The sequence below is a fragment of the Rattus norvegicus genome, chromosome 5 (genome assembly GCF_036323735.1).
Source record: "Rattus norvegicus strain BN/NHsdMcwi chromosome 5, GRCr8, whole genome shotgun sequence".
Lineage (NCBI taxonomy): Eukaryota > Metazoa > Chordata > Mammalia > Rodentia > Muridae > Rattus > Rattus norvegicus.
The window spans coordinates 136,923,103-136,935,427 of record NC_086023.1 but is presented as its reverse complement, the minus strand read 5'-3'; the positions used below and the strand labels follow the sequence as shown (position 1 = coordinate 136,935,427).

General features: G+C 46.3%; 1 protein-coding gene across 9 annotated transcripts in view; it reads left to right on the top strand.

The window, feature by feature from the left end:
• The window catches only part of St3gal3 (ST3 beta-galactoside alpha-2,3-sialyltransferase 3), a 202,302-nt gene that overhangs the window by 22,654 nt on the left and 167,323 nt on the right, over positions 1–12,325 (top strand). For 4 of the 9 annotated variants that reach the window (XM_006238715.4, XM_063288350.1, XM_006238716.4 and 1 more), the window contains 1 exon segment: positions 4,456–4,600. The exons of 3 other annotated variants lie outside the window; for them this stretch is intronic. In XM_006238715.4, coding sequence (XP_006238777.1) covers positions 4,486–4,600 — 115 coding nt within the window. In that variant the 5' untranslated portion in view covers positions 4,456–4,485. 9 annotated transcript variants of the gene reach the window in all.

Sequence of the window (12,325 nt, the reverse complement as noted above, 5' to 3'; positions counted from 1 at the left end):
TCTGGATTAAACATGTGTTTTCAGGCTTAGCAGCAAGCCCCCCCCCCACCCCCAGCTGAGCCCTGCACAGGACCCCTCACTGTTTGTTGCAAAGCTGAGCTAAGGTGTAGGAACGTTGTAAATCTCATGTATGGAGGCAATACTGTGACTCTTTTTTTTTTTGGTTCTTTTTTTTTTTTTTTTTTTTCGGAGCTGGGGACCGAACCCAGGGCCTTGCGCTTCCTAGGTAAGCGCTCTACCACTGAGCTAAATCCCCAGCCCCAATACTGTGACTCTTAACAGTTGTAACTCTGAAGTGTATACATGGGAAAACCCCCCCAAAGGTGCACATGTCATCCCCATCCTGTTCCCAAGGAGCAACCAGCATAACAATTACAGTGCCACTCGGGCCCTTATACGTTTATGTTTAGCACTGAATATACATGCATATATGTGCATAAATAAACTCATGCCTATACGTCTGTGTGAGGGGCTCAGTTCCAGAACCCTCTGTCCCACTATGTTTGTTTTGTACCTGTCAGTATTCCTGTCTCTTAATAGTTACAGCTTGGAGATGGTTTTGACATGAGAGAAGGCAAATTTTCACCAGTGATATTGTTGGCACATATATTTGGTCTTCGCCTCTGTCTCCTGACAATATAACTCCTAAAGTCTTTAGAATATCTGACATGGTCTCTTGGTGTATGCTAATGGCTGGACTGACGCCTGGCTGCTGCTGTGTGGCTGCAGGATGGGAATTGGTTATCTTAGTTACTTTTCTATTGCTGTGATAAAAACACCACGGGCAAGGAAACTTATAGAAGAAAACCTTTAAGGTGTAGCTTACAGTTTCCGAGGGTTAGAGTCCATGGCCATCATGGCAGGAAGCATGACATCAGGCAGGCAGGCATGTCTCTGGAGCAGTAACTTAAACCTTGAGTCACAGCCACAAGGTAGAGAGGAACACTGGGAATGACTTTTGAAACCTTAAAACTCACTCCCAGTGATACACTTCCTTTAATAAGGCCACACCTCCTAATCCTTCCCAAACAGCTCCACCAATTGTGGACCACGTATTCAAACACAGGAGTCTCTGGAGACCATTCTTACTCAAACCACATATTTTTCCAGAAGAACCCAAGGTAGGAGTGGAGGGTTAGGACCTCTAGTCTCACTATTGAGCAAGCTCCAAGCCAGTGAGAGACCTTTCCTCAGAAAACAGAGGGTGCTCCCTGAGGAATGATACTTGAGGTCATCCTCCAGCTTCTACATGCATGTGCATTCATGTGCATGTTCACTGTACATATATGAATAAGTATGCATGTAAACACACACACACACACACACAGACACACACACACAGACACACACACACAGACACATGCACACAAGACTTACCTTTTCCTAGGTTCTTTTGAGGAATAAACTCAGATAACTTAGAATGAAATGCAAAAAAAATAATTACAGATTCCGACTAGAATTAAGCCAATTTCGTAGGGAGGTAATGTGGTTCCTATGTTGATATTCTCACTTAAAAACTTGTTATATTCTATGCAACTGGGGCTGCACAAATGTGAGGAACCATGCTTGGATTCCCAACACCCATGCAGGAAGCAAATTCTCACCAGTCATCCCAGCTCCGAGGCTCTCAGGAACTTGATGGGCAGGCAGTCCAGCCAATCAGTAGCTGCAGGTTCAGTGCGAGCTCTACCTCTGGCCTCTGTCTGCATGCACCTCTCTCCATGTGTGCGTGCACTCATGAGGAGCATGCTATATTAATTTCTCTTGTTGGCTGTCTGTGTCCTCTGGTAACAGCCTTGTCCATTTCTTTCCGAATTCATTTTAAAGTAATTTACAGATTTTGTTGCCATGATGAATGGAATTCTTTTCATCTTACATTTTTTTTTAAAACATTTTATTTTATGTGCATTGTGTGAGGGTGTCAGATGCCTTGGAACTGGAGTTACAGACAGTTGTGAGCTGCCACGTGGTTGCTGGGAATTGAACCCGAGTCCTTTGGAAGAGCAGGCAGTGTTCTTAACTGCTGTCTCGTCATACATTTTCTAATTGCATAATTTTGGCATGTTTTAAAAGAAGCTCAACTTTTCTGTGAATTAATCTTATACTTACCTACTTTATTGGATTTTCCGATCATTCTGCTGTCTTCCTCAGTCAGCAAGAGAGTTCCCCCAGTTGTAAGGGAAAAGCTTTCCTAAGTGGGACAGTCCATCATCTGCAAATTGCAACTTTTATCATCACCTGGTTATTGATACATTTTTTATTACCCTTATTTCCATACTGTGTGTGTTACGGTTGGGTGGGCATGCCATGGCGCATGTGTGGAGGTCAGCGGACAACTTCTGAGAGTCTGTTCTCCCCTTCTACCATGGGTCCTGTGAATGAACTCTGGTCTTCAGGCTCAGGAGTAAGCTCCTTTATCCTCAGAGCCATCCCTCTGGCCCATTATTAATATTTATACATATGTCTTTTCCATCTTATTTGGTAACTGGGTTAAGTGATTGGGACTGGGGTGGGGTCTCACCCAGGGACGTCTTTTTGGACCATGGTTCAATCACGTTCATATCCAAGGGCGTACAGAAGGTACTGGAGCAAAGTGGATGGAAAATGGGTTCCAAACAGGCCCTGGGAAGGGAAATGAGGTGGTGTTCAGAGGATGCCTAGTGCACCAGGCAGTGGAGAGACCGAGAGAAGCAGGGGCAACCTGAAAGGTAGCAGGGGCTTACCTAGAGCAGAATTTAGGATAGAACAAGAGACATGTTAGCAGAGTGGTCCCGGAAGATGCCTGCCCCCTCCCCGATTGCTGGAGCCAGTGAATATGTTACCTCACTTGGCAAAGGATCCTTCTAGAAGCAATGAAGATTATGACCCTTTAAAGAAGGCAGTTAGCCTGGATTAGGTAGATGGGCCCAGTATAGTCACAGGAGCCCTGAAAAGAGAAGGAATTTTTCCAGCGGAAAACAGAAAGAAGCTGCTACTGATGGGAAGACTGGAAAGTGAGAGAGGCTTAGCCTGCAGGACTGAGGGGGCCATGCAGAAAATTGGAGAAAGACTGAGGAGCAAAGACTGGTCCTTCCTACAAGGGAGCCAGCTGCAGGGAAGAGATTGGGGCAGCAGCTGGAGTGAGCACGGAATCAGGGTCTTCTTGGGAGTTTCTGGGAAAGTTGCAGTCTGTGCTATACCAAGGGGCTAGCAGAAACAACTCTAGTTGTTCCGTAGTGGGGGTGTCGGCCTCCAGGACTCTGAGATAATAAGCGTGCTTTACCGTAAACTGTTTAGTCTGCCTCTACCTTGTTTTAGCAGCAGAAGAAACTGAATCCAAACAGGTTTGAGTGTGGAAGTAACATTTTTCAGATCTTACGTTCAGATCTGTGAGCTTCACGTGCTTGAAGCCTCAGCCAGCATGTGGAGGCTGAGACAGGAGGATTATAGCTGTGGTGCCAGTCTGGGCTACACAGGTCAAGTTCTAGGCCAGCCTATGGCTAGGTGTTAGAGAGACCCTGTCTTGGAATCTTGAAACAGAGCCAAACAATGGCGCTGTGCCAGATGGACACAGATTTGTCTGAACACAGTATCAGTGTCACAGGGTGGTGACGGTGGGAAGGCAGATGACAAGGAGTTACTTGAGGGCTGGAGAGATAGGGGTTAACAGCTCCTGCAGAGGGCTGAACTTTGGAGTCTCTCAGCCCCCCATAACTCCAGTTCTGGGGGATCTGCGGTCATCTTCTGGACTCCGGAGACACCAGAATGTACATGTACACATATCCTACCATACACCCAAGTGTACACATAATCTTAGAAGGGCTAGAGAGGTGGCTCAGTGGTTACTAACATGTATTGTTTTTCCGGAAGATCCAGATTGGGTTCCTAGCACCTACACTAGGCTGCTCACAACTGCCCATAACTCCAGTAAACAGGGCATCTCACACCCTGATCTGGCTTCCCAGGCACCTGATTACGTGTGGTGAGCATGCAGGCATATAGTACAAGCTCGAGTAAACATAGACAGATCTTTTTAAAATCTCGTCTTAAAAGGCTGGAGAGTTGGCTTGGTCATTAAGAACACTTGCCCATCTTGCAGAGGACCCAGGTCCAGTTCCCAGCACCCACTTGGCAGCTCCCGATCATCTGTAAACTCCGGTTTCAGAGGCTCTGCTGCCCTCTTCTGGCCTCTGCTGGCGCCAAGCACACATATGGTGCACACGTGCACACACGTAGACAAAGCACTTGATACACAAGAAATAAAAATAAATGTTTTACAAAACCTGAGAGCTTATAATTGCCAGAAACCTGCTTATTGACACGAATGAGGGTATGTATGACTAGAAATGTTTCCTTGAGACGGGTGACCTGCCGGAACTCACTGGTTGCCATGCGTTTGGAAGCTGTCTTTACAGTTTCTTTGGTAGGTGGACGACCGCTTTATACCTTAATGGCTTTTTCTGTGTTCGTTTTTAGGTCATGTAGGAAATTGTGGGTCATGTGAAGATGGGACTCTTGGTATTTGTACGCAACCTGCTGCTAGCCCTCTGCCTCTTTCTGGTCCTGGGATTTTTGTATTATTCTGCCTGGAAGCTACACTTACTCCAATGGGAAGACTCCAGTAAGTATGGCCACCCCAAGCCTGCGGCTTTATCATGTAGCTGCAACCCCTGTAGGCCGTAGGCGTAGGAGCCTCCCACCGTTCTGGTTGCTGGGGGCTGAGAACTTTGATGCTTCCCCTTCCCCCAACCCCTTAAATCTGCATGCTGTGACAAATCTCAGCTTCCTCTGCGAGCCCAGTGAGCATGTGCTATTCTTCACTTCAAACCTCGGACTGGACCCTCATTTCTAGTTCCTGAAGGCTCTCGTCGTTTTTATTAGTAAAGTGCCCTGACCCTGCTTCTCTGTTACTGCTGAGGGTTGGTTGGTCAGTTACTGCCTTGGCTTGGTTGTTGAAGCTGGTTGGTTTTTCTGCTCCCCAGAATTCTGTCTTTTCGTTTTGCTTGCTTTTTCAATTTGATACTGTCCTTGTTTTATTTTCTCCCTGAGGAAACGTTGTCTCCTTCACCTTTGCAGTGGTATTGAACTCCCACCTAACTAGAGTACCAGTGACCCCACAACCCACAACCCTGTCCCTCCATATGACCTCTGGTCTTAGGTGTGACGTGGTGTTTCCCTCGTGGCCCATCTGCTCTGGCTTCTGTTCCCCAACGTCCTCTGAGTCACAGGCGTGCAGTTGATGTGATGGCATTACCTGACACCTGTCATTGTACACTCTGTTCTTGGCCATAGCTTGAAGACTCACACGGGGAGCCCCTCATGGCTTCTTTGGCTGTTTTGTTTAACCTTAGCCTGCTTTAGGAAGCACTGTGTTGCTGAGTCTGATTCCCTCTGATTATGAATCCAGGCCAGTTGTATTGTTACGGACAGCTCCGGCTTCAGCGTGTAACTGATCTAGAGGGCAGGGTCAGTCTCTGGGCTGAGGGTAAGCTGGGGTGGAGGAGGCAGCTGGAGACCACTCACCGCTATGCTGAGGCCCTAACAGACAGCCGTTGCCATGAAGAGATCAGGTGTTTCTCACATGTTCCGAACTACATGCATAATTTAAGCCGAAATTTAAAATACCGTGTTAAATCTTTATTGCTCTGTATAGATTGGTTGTGCCTCTTAAACGTTTAGCTTGGACTGGAGCTGGGACCGGGCTGGGGCTCATCGGTAGAGTACTTACCTAGCGTGTACAAAGCCCACCTTATACAATTGGGCACGGTGCTTCACCTGTAATCCGAGTTCTCAGGAGGTGAAGCCAGAAGATTGGAAATTCAGGGTTATCCTTGGCTACATCGTGAGTTCAAGGTCATCCTAGGCTACATCAGACTCTGGTTTTGTTTTGTTTTTTTTAAGCTTAGCTTATAATTATCACGACTTTGTGTTTCTAGAAGTTATTCTATTTTTTTTTTTTTTTTGCCTTGATTTATTTTTAGAAGTAAGGTTGAGTGTTCCAAAGTAAGGAACGTTTGTATGAGACAGTGTAGAATTCTGAATGGTGGCTCTATAATGTTCGTGGGAAACAAGCACAAGGAACAGAGCTCCCCCCACGCCCTCACCCCCAACGAAGTCATAACTAAGGATCAAATAATGTTTTCCTAGAGAAGTAAAAAGGAATTAGCATTATGGAAGACCCTTAATGTCAGGCTTTCAGGCAGACAATATAGACACTTTATTTCATCTAATTTAATTCTTAATGCTGGTCTGTGAAGATGTCATTAATCTCCGTTTTCCAGTTGGACAAACCCCAGCACTTACTTAATCTACCAGGGTCACACAGTTGAGCTGGAATTGAACTCTTGATTTTTCCATCTTTAAGACCCATTTTGGGCTGGGGATTTAGCTCAGTGGTAGAGCACTTGCCTAGGAAGTGCAAGGCCCTGGGTTTGGTCCCCAGCTCCGAAAAAAAGAACCCAAAAAAAAAAAAAAAGACCCATTTTATGTGGAAAACTATAACAAATACTGAAGAGGGAATTTAATTCTGTATTCTACTTGATAAAAAAGAGAAAAGGTTCTCAGAGATGGAGTGAGAAACAAAAGAGAGAATAAGAGGAAGGGAAAGAGAGGGAGAAAAACCTCTAAAAGAAGCTGGGCACCATTCCAGAGCTTGGGAGGCAGAGACAGGAGGATCTTTGTGAGTTCAGGGCTAACCTGTGATACGTAGAGATCCAGGTCAGCCAGAGTAACACAGTAAGTCCCTGACTCAGAAAAACAAAAAAGAACACAAACAAATCTTTTTAAAAAAGTTATTACAGACAAAAAATAGTATAGGAACGACATGTTGTGGCACACGTACAAAGCCAGAAGCTGAACTGGAGTATTCTGGGCTCCATGCCAGGACTCTGTTTCAAAAGCTGAGCCTGGTGGCCCAGGTTCTTAATCACAGCTACTCAGGAGGCTGACACAAAAGATCCAAAGCTCAAGATCTTCAAGGGCTCACAGGGAGTTCAAGGCCATCCTGGGCTACATAATGAGTTCAAGGGCAGCCTGGGTACCTCACTGTGAAAAAAAATCCCTCTCTCTCTCTATCTCTCTGTCTCTCTGTCTCTCTCTCTGCCCCTCTCTCTCTGTCTCTCTCTGTCTCTCTCTGTCTCTCTCTCTCTCTCTCTCTCTCTCTCTCTCTCTCTCTCTCAGTGGAAACATAGCTATTGGTAAAGTTGTGGCCTGCCATGATGCAACCCTGGGTACAGTCCTCAGTACTACTTGCACGTGCGCGCACACACACACATTCACATACATATATACATACATGCATGTGCATACACTCACATGCACACATACTCATATACTCACATACATTATTATATAATAAACTAACATAGACACATGTACACATACACATATACTAACATACACACAATCACATACATATATACACCCATATATACACTTGAGTATACTAGCAAACTTCTCTACACATTCACATACACATATATATATAAGCACACATATGCATACACTCATGCACACATACATATTTACACATATACATACACATACACTCATATATACTTACACATACATGCACAAACACATGCATATACACACACTCACACTGACATATACACATTTGCACACATACACATAACACACATGCATATACATGTGTACTCCCATGCTCATACACACATATAATACACACACATTCTTGTGTATACTCTTGTGCCCATGCACACTTAGACACATACACACATTCATTCACATACACACATGCATATATACACTCACATTCACATGCACAAACGAACTGTAGAATTATATTTATAATGTAAATCTGTCTTTTGCACAGTTATGTTTGTAAATTAATAAGCAAACCATCGTAGTCCTCACCGGGGGCTAGAAAGCTTCAGGCGTCTTTCCATTTCATCCCTTCCACGTGGGGATGAGGCCTGGAGTTCCTCTTTGCCCTGATTGTTTATCTGGGCCACCATTGGCTAAGAGGCGGGTACCTCTTCTCAGAAATGATGCCCGTGCCCTGTTCATGCAAACTTGCGTGTTAACTTAAGGTTCTGTTATTCCGTATGAATACAGTGAATCCTGCAGTATTTCTCTCTGCATGCTAAGATCCCTCAACACTTTTGCCACTGTGTTTAGCAGTTATGGTAAGTCCCTGCAGTTTCTTATTTGTGAACTGTTGTTACCAGAGGGCCCTAACGTACATGCTGCTGATCTGATTGCTACTGAAAACATAACATGCACATACATATACTCATGGAGCAAGTCAGTGGGAAACTGTGTCTGATACTTAAAAAGGACTGGCTGAACAGAGCTAATAGTTGTAGGAACTATTACCATATTAACTCTTAGCTTTCTCTCTTAAAAACAAAATGGAGGGACTGGAGAGATGGCTCAGTGGTTAAGAGTGTATACTGCTCTTCCAGAGGTCCTGAGTTCAGTTCTCAGTATCCACACTGGGTGGCTCACACCCACCTGTAACAACAGCTCCAGCGGATCCAACACCCCTCTGGCTTCTGCAATCACCCTACACACATGCATATAAACACTCGCACACAGATAAGAAATCTTTTCAGGAAGTGAAGTAGAGGGCGGTATTTGGCTTAGCAGTGCTCAACCTTCCTGGTGCTAGGACCCTTTAATATAGCTCCTTGTGTTGTGGCGACCCCAAACCATAAAACTATTTTTGTTCCTCCTTCATAACTGTAATTTTTCTACTGTTATGAATCATAATGTAAATATCTGCTATGCAGGAGATCTGCTACACAGTCCATCAGGGGTCGTGACTCAGGCTAGGAGCACTGGTTTAGACTTTCTGCTCTCTGTGGTGATAGAGTAACCGGTGTCAGAAGTAGCTTTAGCTCCATAAAGAATTGTTCACGCAGATAAAACTAACTAAAGCCTTGTGTCAAACAAGGGGAAGGGGCGTAGATTTCAGCACCTCCGAGGAAAACCCTGAGGGAGCCCCACAGCTCCCAGCTTCCTGCTAGGGCAGCACTGTTGAGGTCAGCGTGGGATGGGCAGTGGTGGTTTCTGCTAGTCAAAGAGACCAGGAGCAGCATTCACGGCATTTAAACTGGGAATTTGTGGGGTGGCCCACAGATGTCTGTGGGAGGATTCCAGTGAGTCTGAGCTGTCATATGCAGGACAGAAACACAGAGGCTTCCTGTCTTGTGCTCTGCCCTGCCATGACATAGAAGAGGTGGCGGAGCAGGCATGATGGGGAAGCTAGGACATCAGAGTGCCCACCCTGCAGTGCAAGGCTCTCAACACTAGGTGAGCAGGCGAGCCATTGAAAGGTCATACCTTAGGTGTCAAGTCTCACCCTAAAGCAAGATCTACAAGGCCCACAGAGCTCCCAGCAAGACAGTGCTTGAAATTCAGGACACCTTAATCTTAGAAAACAACTTGTAAGAATTTACACATACGTGTGTATTTGTCAGTAACTGTTTACTCCCGAGAAATGAAAACTTCTGTCTGCAAGATTTAAATGTCTATGGCAAATTTATCCCAATAGGCATGCACTGAAAGCACCTTCAAAATCGGTTAGTGATGAGGGAGCTCACTGTGCTGTAGTGATGAGGGAGGACTGTGCTGTAGTGATGAGGGAGGACTGTGCTGTAGTGATGAGGGAGGACTGTGCTGTAGTGATGAGGGAGCTCACTGTGCTGTAGTGATGAGGGAGCTCACTGTGCTGTAGTGATGAGGGAGCACTGTGCTGTAGTGATGAGGGAGCTCACTGTGCTGTAGTGATGAGGGAGGACTGTGCTGTAGTGATGAGGGAGCTCACTGTGCTGTAGTGATGAGGGAGCTCACTGTGCTGTAGTGATGAGGGAGGACTGTGCTGTAGTGATGAGGGAGGACTGTGCTGTAGTGATGAGGGAGGACTGTGCTGTAGTGATGAGGGAGGTCTGTGCTGTAGTGATGAGGGAGGACTGTGCTGTAGTGATGAGGGAGGACTGTGCTGTAGTGATGAGGGAGCTCACTGTGCTGTAGTGATGAGGGAGCTCACTGTGCTGTAGTGATGAGGGAGCTCACTGTGCTGTAGTGATGAGGGAGCTCACTGTGCTGTAGTGATGAGGGAGCTCACTGTGCTGTAGTGATGAGGGAGCTCACTGTGCTGTAGTGATGAGGGAGCTCACTGTGCTGTAGTGATGAGGGAGGACTGTGCTGTAGTGATGAGGGAGGACTGTGCTGTAGTGATGAGGGAGCTCACTGTGCTGTAGTGATGAGGGAGCTCACTGTGCTGTAGTGATGAGGGAGCTCACTGTGCTGTAGTGATGAGGGAGGAATGTGCTGTAGTGATGAGGGAGCTCACTGTGCTGTAGTGATGAGGGAGGACTGTGCTGTAGTGATGAGGGAGCTCACTGTGCTGTAGTGATGAGGGAGGACTGTGCTGTAGTGATGAGGGAGCTCACTGTGCTGTAGTGATGAGGGAGCTCACTGTGCTGTAGTGATGAGGGAGCTCACTGTGCTGTAGTGATGAGGGAGCTCACTGTGCTGTAGTGATGAGGGAGCTCACTGTGCTGTAGTGATGAGGGAGCTCACTGTGCTGTAGTGATGAGGGAGGAATGTGCTGTAGTGATGAGGGAGCTCACTGTGCTGTAGTGATGAGGGAGCTCACTGTGCTGTAGTGATGAGGGAGGACTGTGCTGTAGTGATGAGGGAGCTCACTGTGCTGTAGTGATGAGGGAGGACTGTGCTGTAGTGATGAGGGAGCTCACTGTGCTGTAGTGATGAGGGAGCTCACTGTGCTGTAGTGATGAGGGTGCTCACTGTGCTGTAGTGATGAGGGAGCTCACTGTGCTGTAGTGATGAGGGAGCTCACTGTGCTGTAGTGATGAGGGAGCTCACTGTGCTGTAGTGATGAGGGAGCTCACTGTGCTGTAGTGATGAGGGAGCTCACTGTGCTGTAGTGATGAGGGAGGACTGTGCTGTAGTGATGAGGGAGCTCACTGTGCTGTAGTGATGAGGGAGCTCACTGTGCTGTAGTGATGAGGGAGGACTGTGCTGTAGTGATGAGGTAGGACTGTGCTGTAGTGATGAGGGAGCTCACTGTGCTGTAGTGATGAGGGAGGACTGTGCTGTAGTGATGAGGGAGCACTGTGCTGTAGTGATGAGGGAGCTCACTGTGCTGTAGTGATGAGGGAGCTCACTGGGCTGTAGGGCACAGTGGAATATCACTTGCAATAAATAGGGAACAAGCTCCCATTATATGTGACAACGGGGGTGAATCTTATTGCCATGTGCTGAGTGAAATAAGCTAGGTAGGAGAGAGTATAAAGTCATATGATTCCATTTAGATTAAGTTCTAGAAAGGGTTAAACTAGTCCTTGGCTACAGAGATTACATCAGTGGTTGATGTGGAGGTAGAGGATTGTGGGAACCTGAAGGGATTTTCTAGGATGATGAAATGCTGAGCATGCTGTCCCAGGTCTTGCCCTCACAAGTGTATTTATTTGCCAGAAGTCAGAAGACCTGTCTAGTTAAATGTGAATTTTATTTTTATACATTTTAAAGAATAATGTAAGTTTGCTTCATTAAAATCTTGATTTTACAATAAAGAGTCAGGGCTTGCAAGATGACTCCGTGAGTAAAGGTGCTTGCAGCCAAGCCTGATGACCTGAGTTTGAGCCCCAGCACCTACGTGGTGGAAGGAGAGGACAGACTCTTACAGTTTGTCCTCTGACTTCCATGTGTGCACTGCAGCAAACTTGTACATGTACACACAGACACAGAAAATAAATAATGTAATTTTTAAAAAATGATTTATTAATATGATTGTTTTATGTGTGAACATTTTTTTCTGCATGTATGTAAGTGCGCTTGTGTGTGCCTGCTGTTTACAGAGGTCAGAGGAGGGCATCAGATGCCCTGGGACTGCAGTTACAGATGGTTGTGAGCCACCATGTGGGCGCTGGCGACAGAACCTCGATCCTCTGTAAGAGCAATAAGTGCTCTCAATTGCTAAGCCCATCTCCAGACCCATTTTTATTTAAACTGAAAAAAAAAAAAAAGAAAGAAAGTAAAGCAGAGACTTTTTACCCTTCAGGCCATCAGATCTTCCAGAGCCACAGTCAGTCAATGGCCACTGGCACAGGAAGAGGACCTGCTACCTGCAGGACATGAGTGTGAGAGGCAGGAGTGAGTGTGAGAGGCAGGAGTGAGTGTGAGAGGCAGGAGTGAGTGTGAGAGGCAGGAGTGTGAGAGGCAGGAGTGTGAGAGGCAGGAGTGAGTGTGAGAGGCAGGAGTGAGTGTGAGAGGCAGGAGTGAGTGTGAGAGGCAGGAGTGAGTGTGAGAGGCAGGAGTGTGAGAGGCAGGAGTGAGTGTGAGAGGCAGGAGTGAG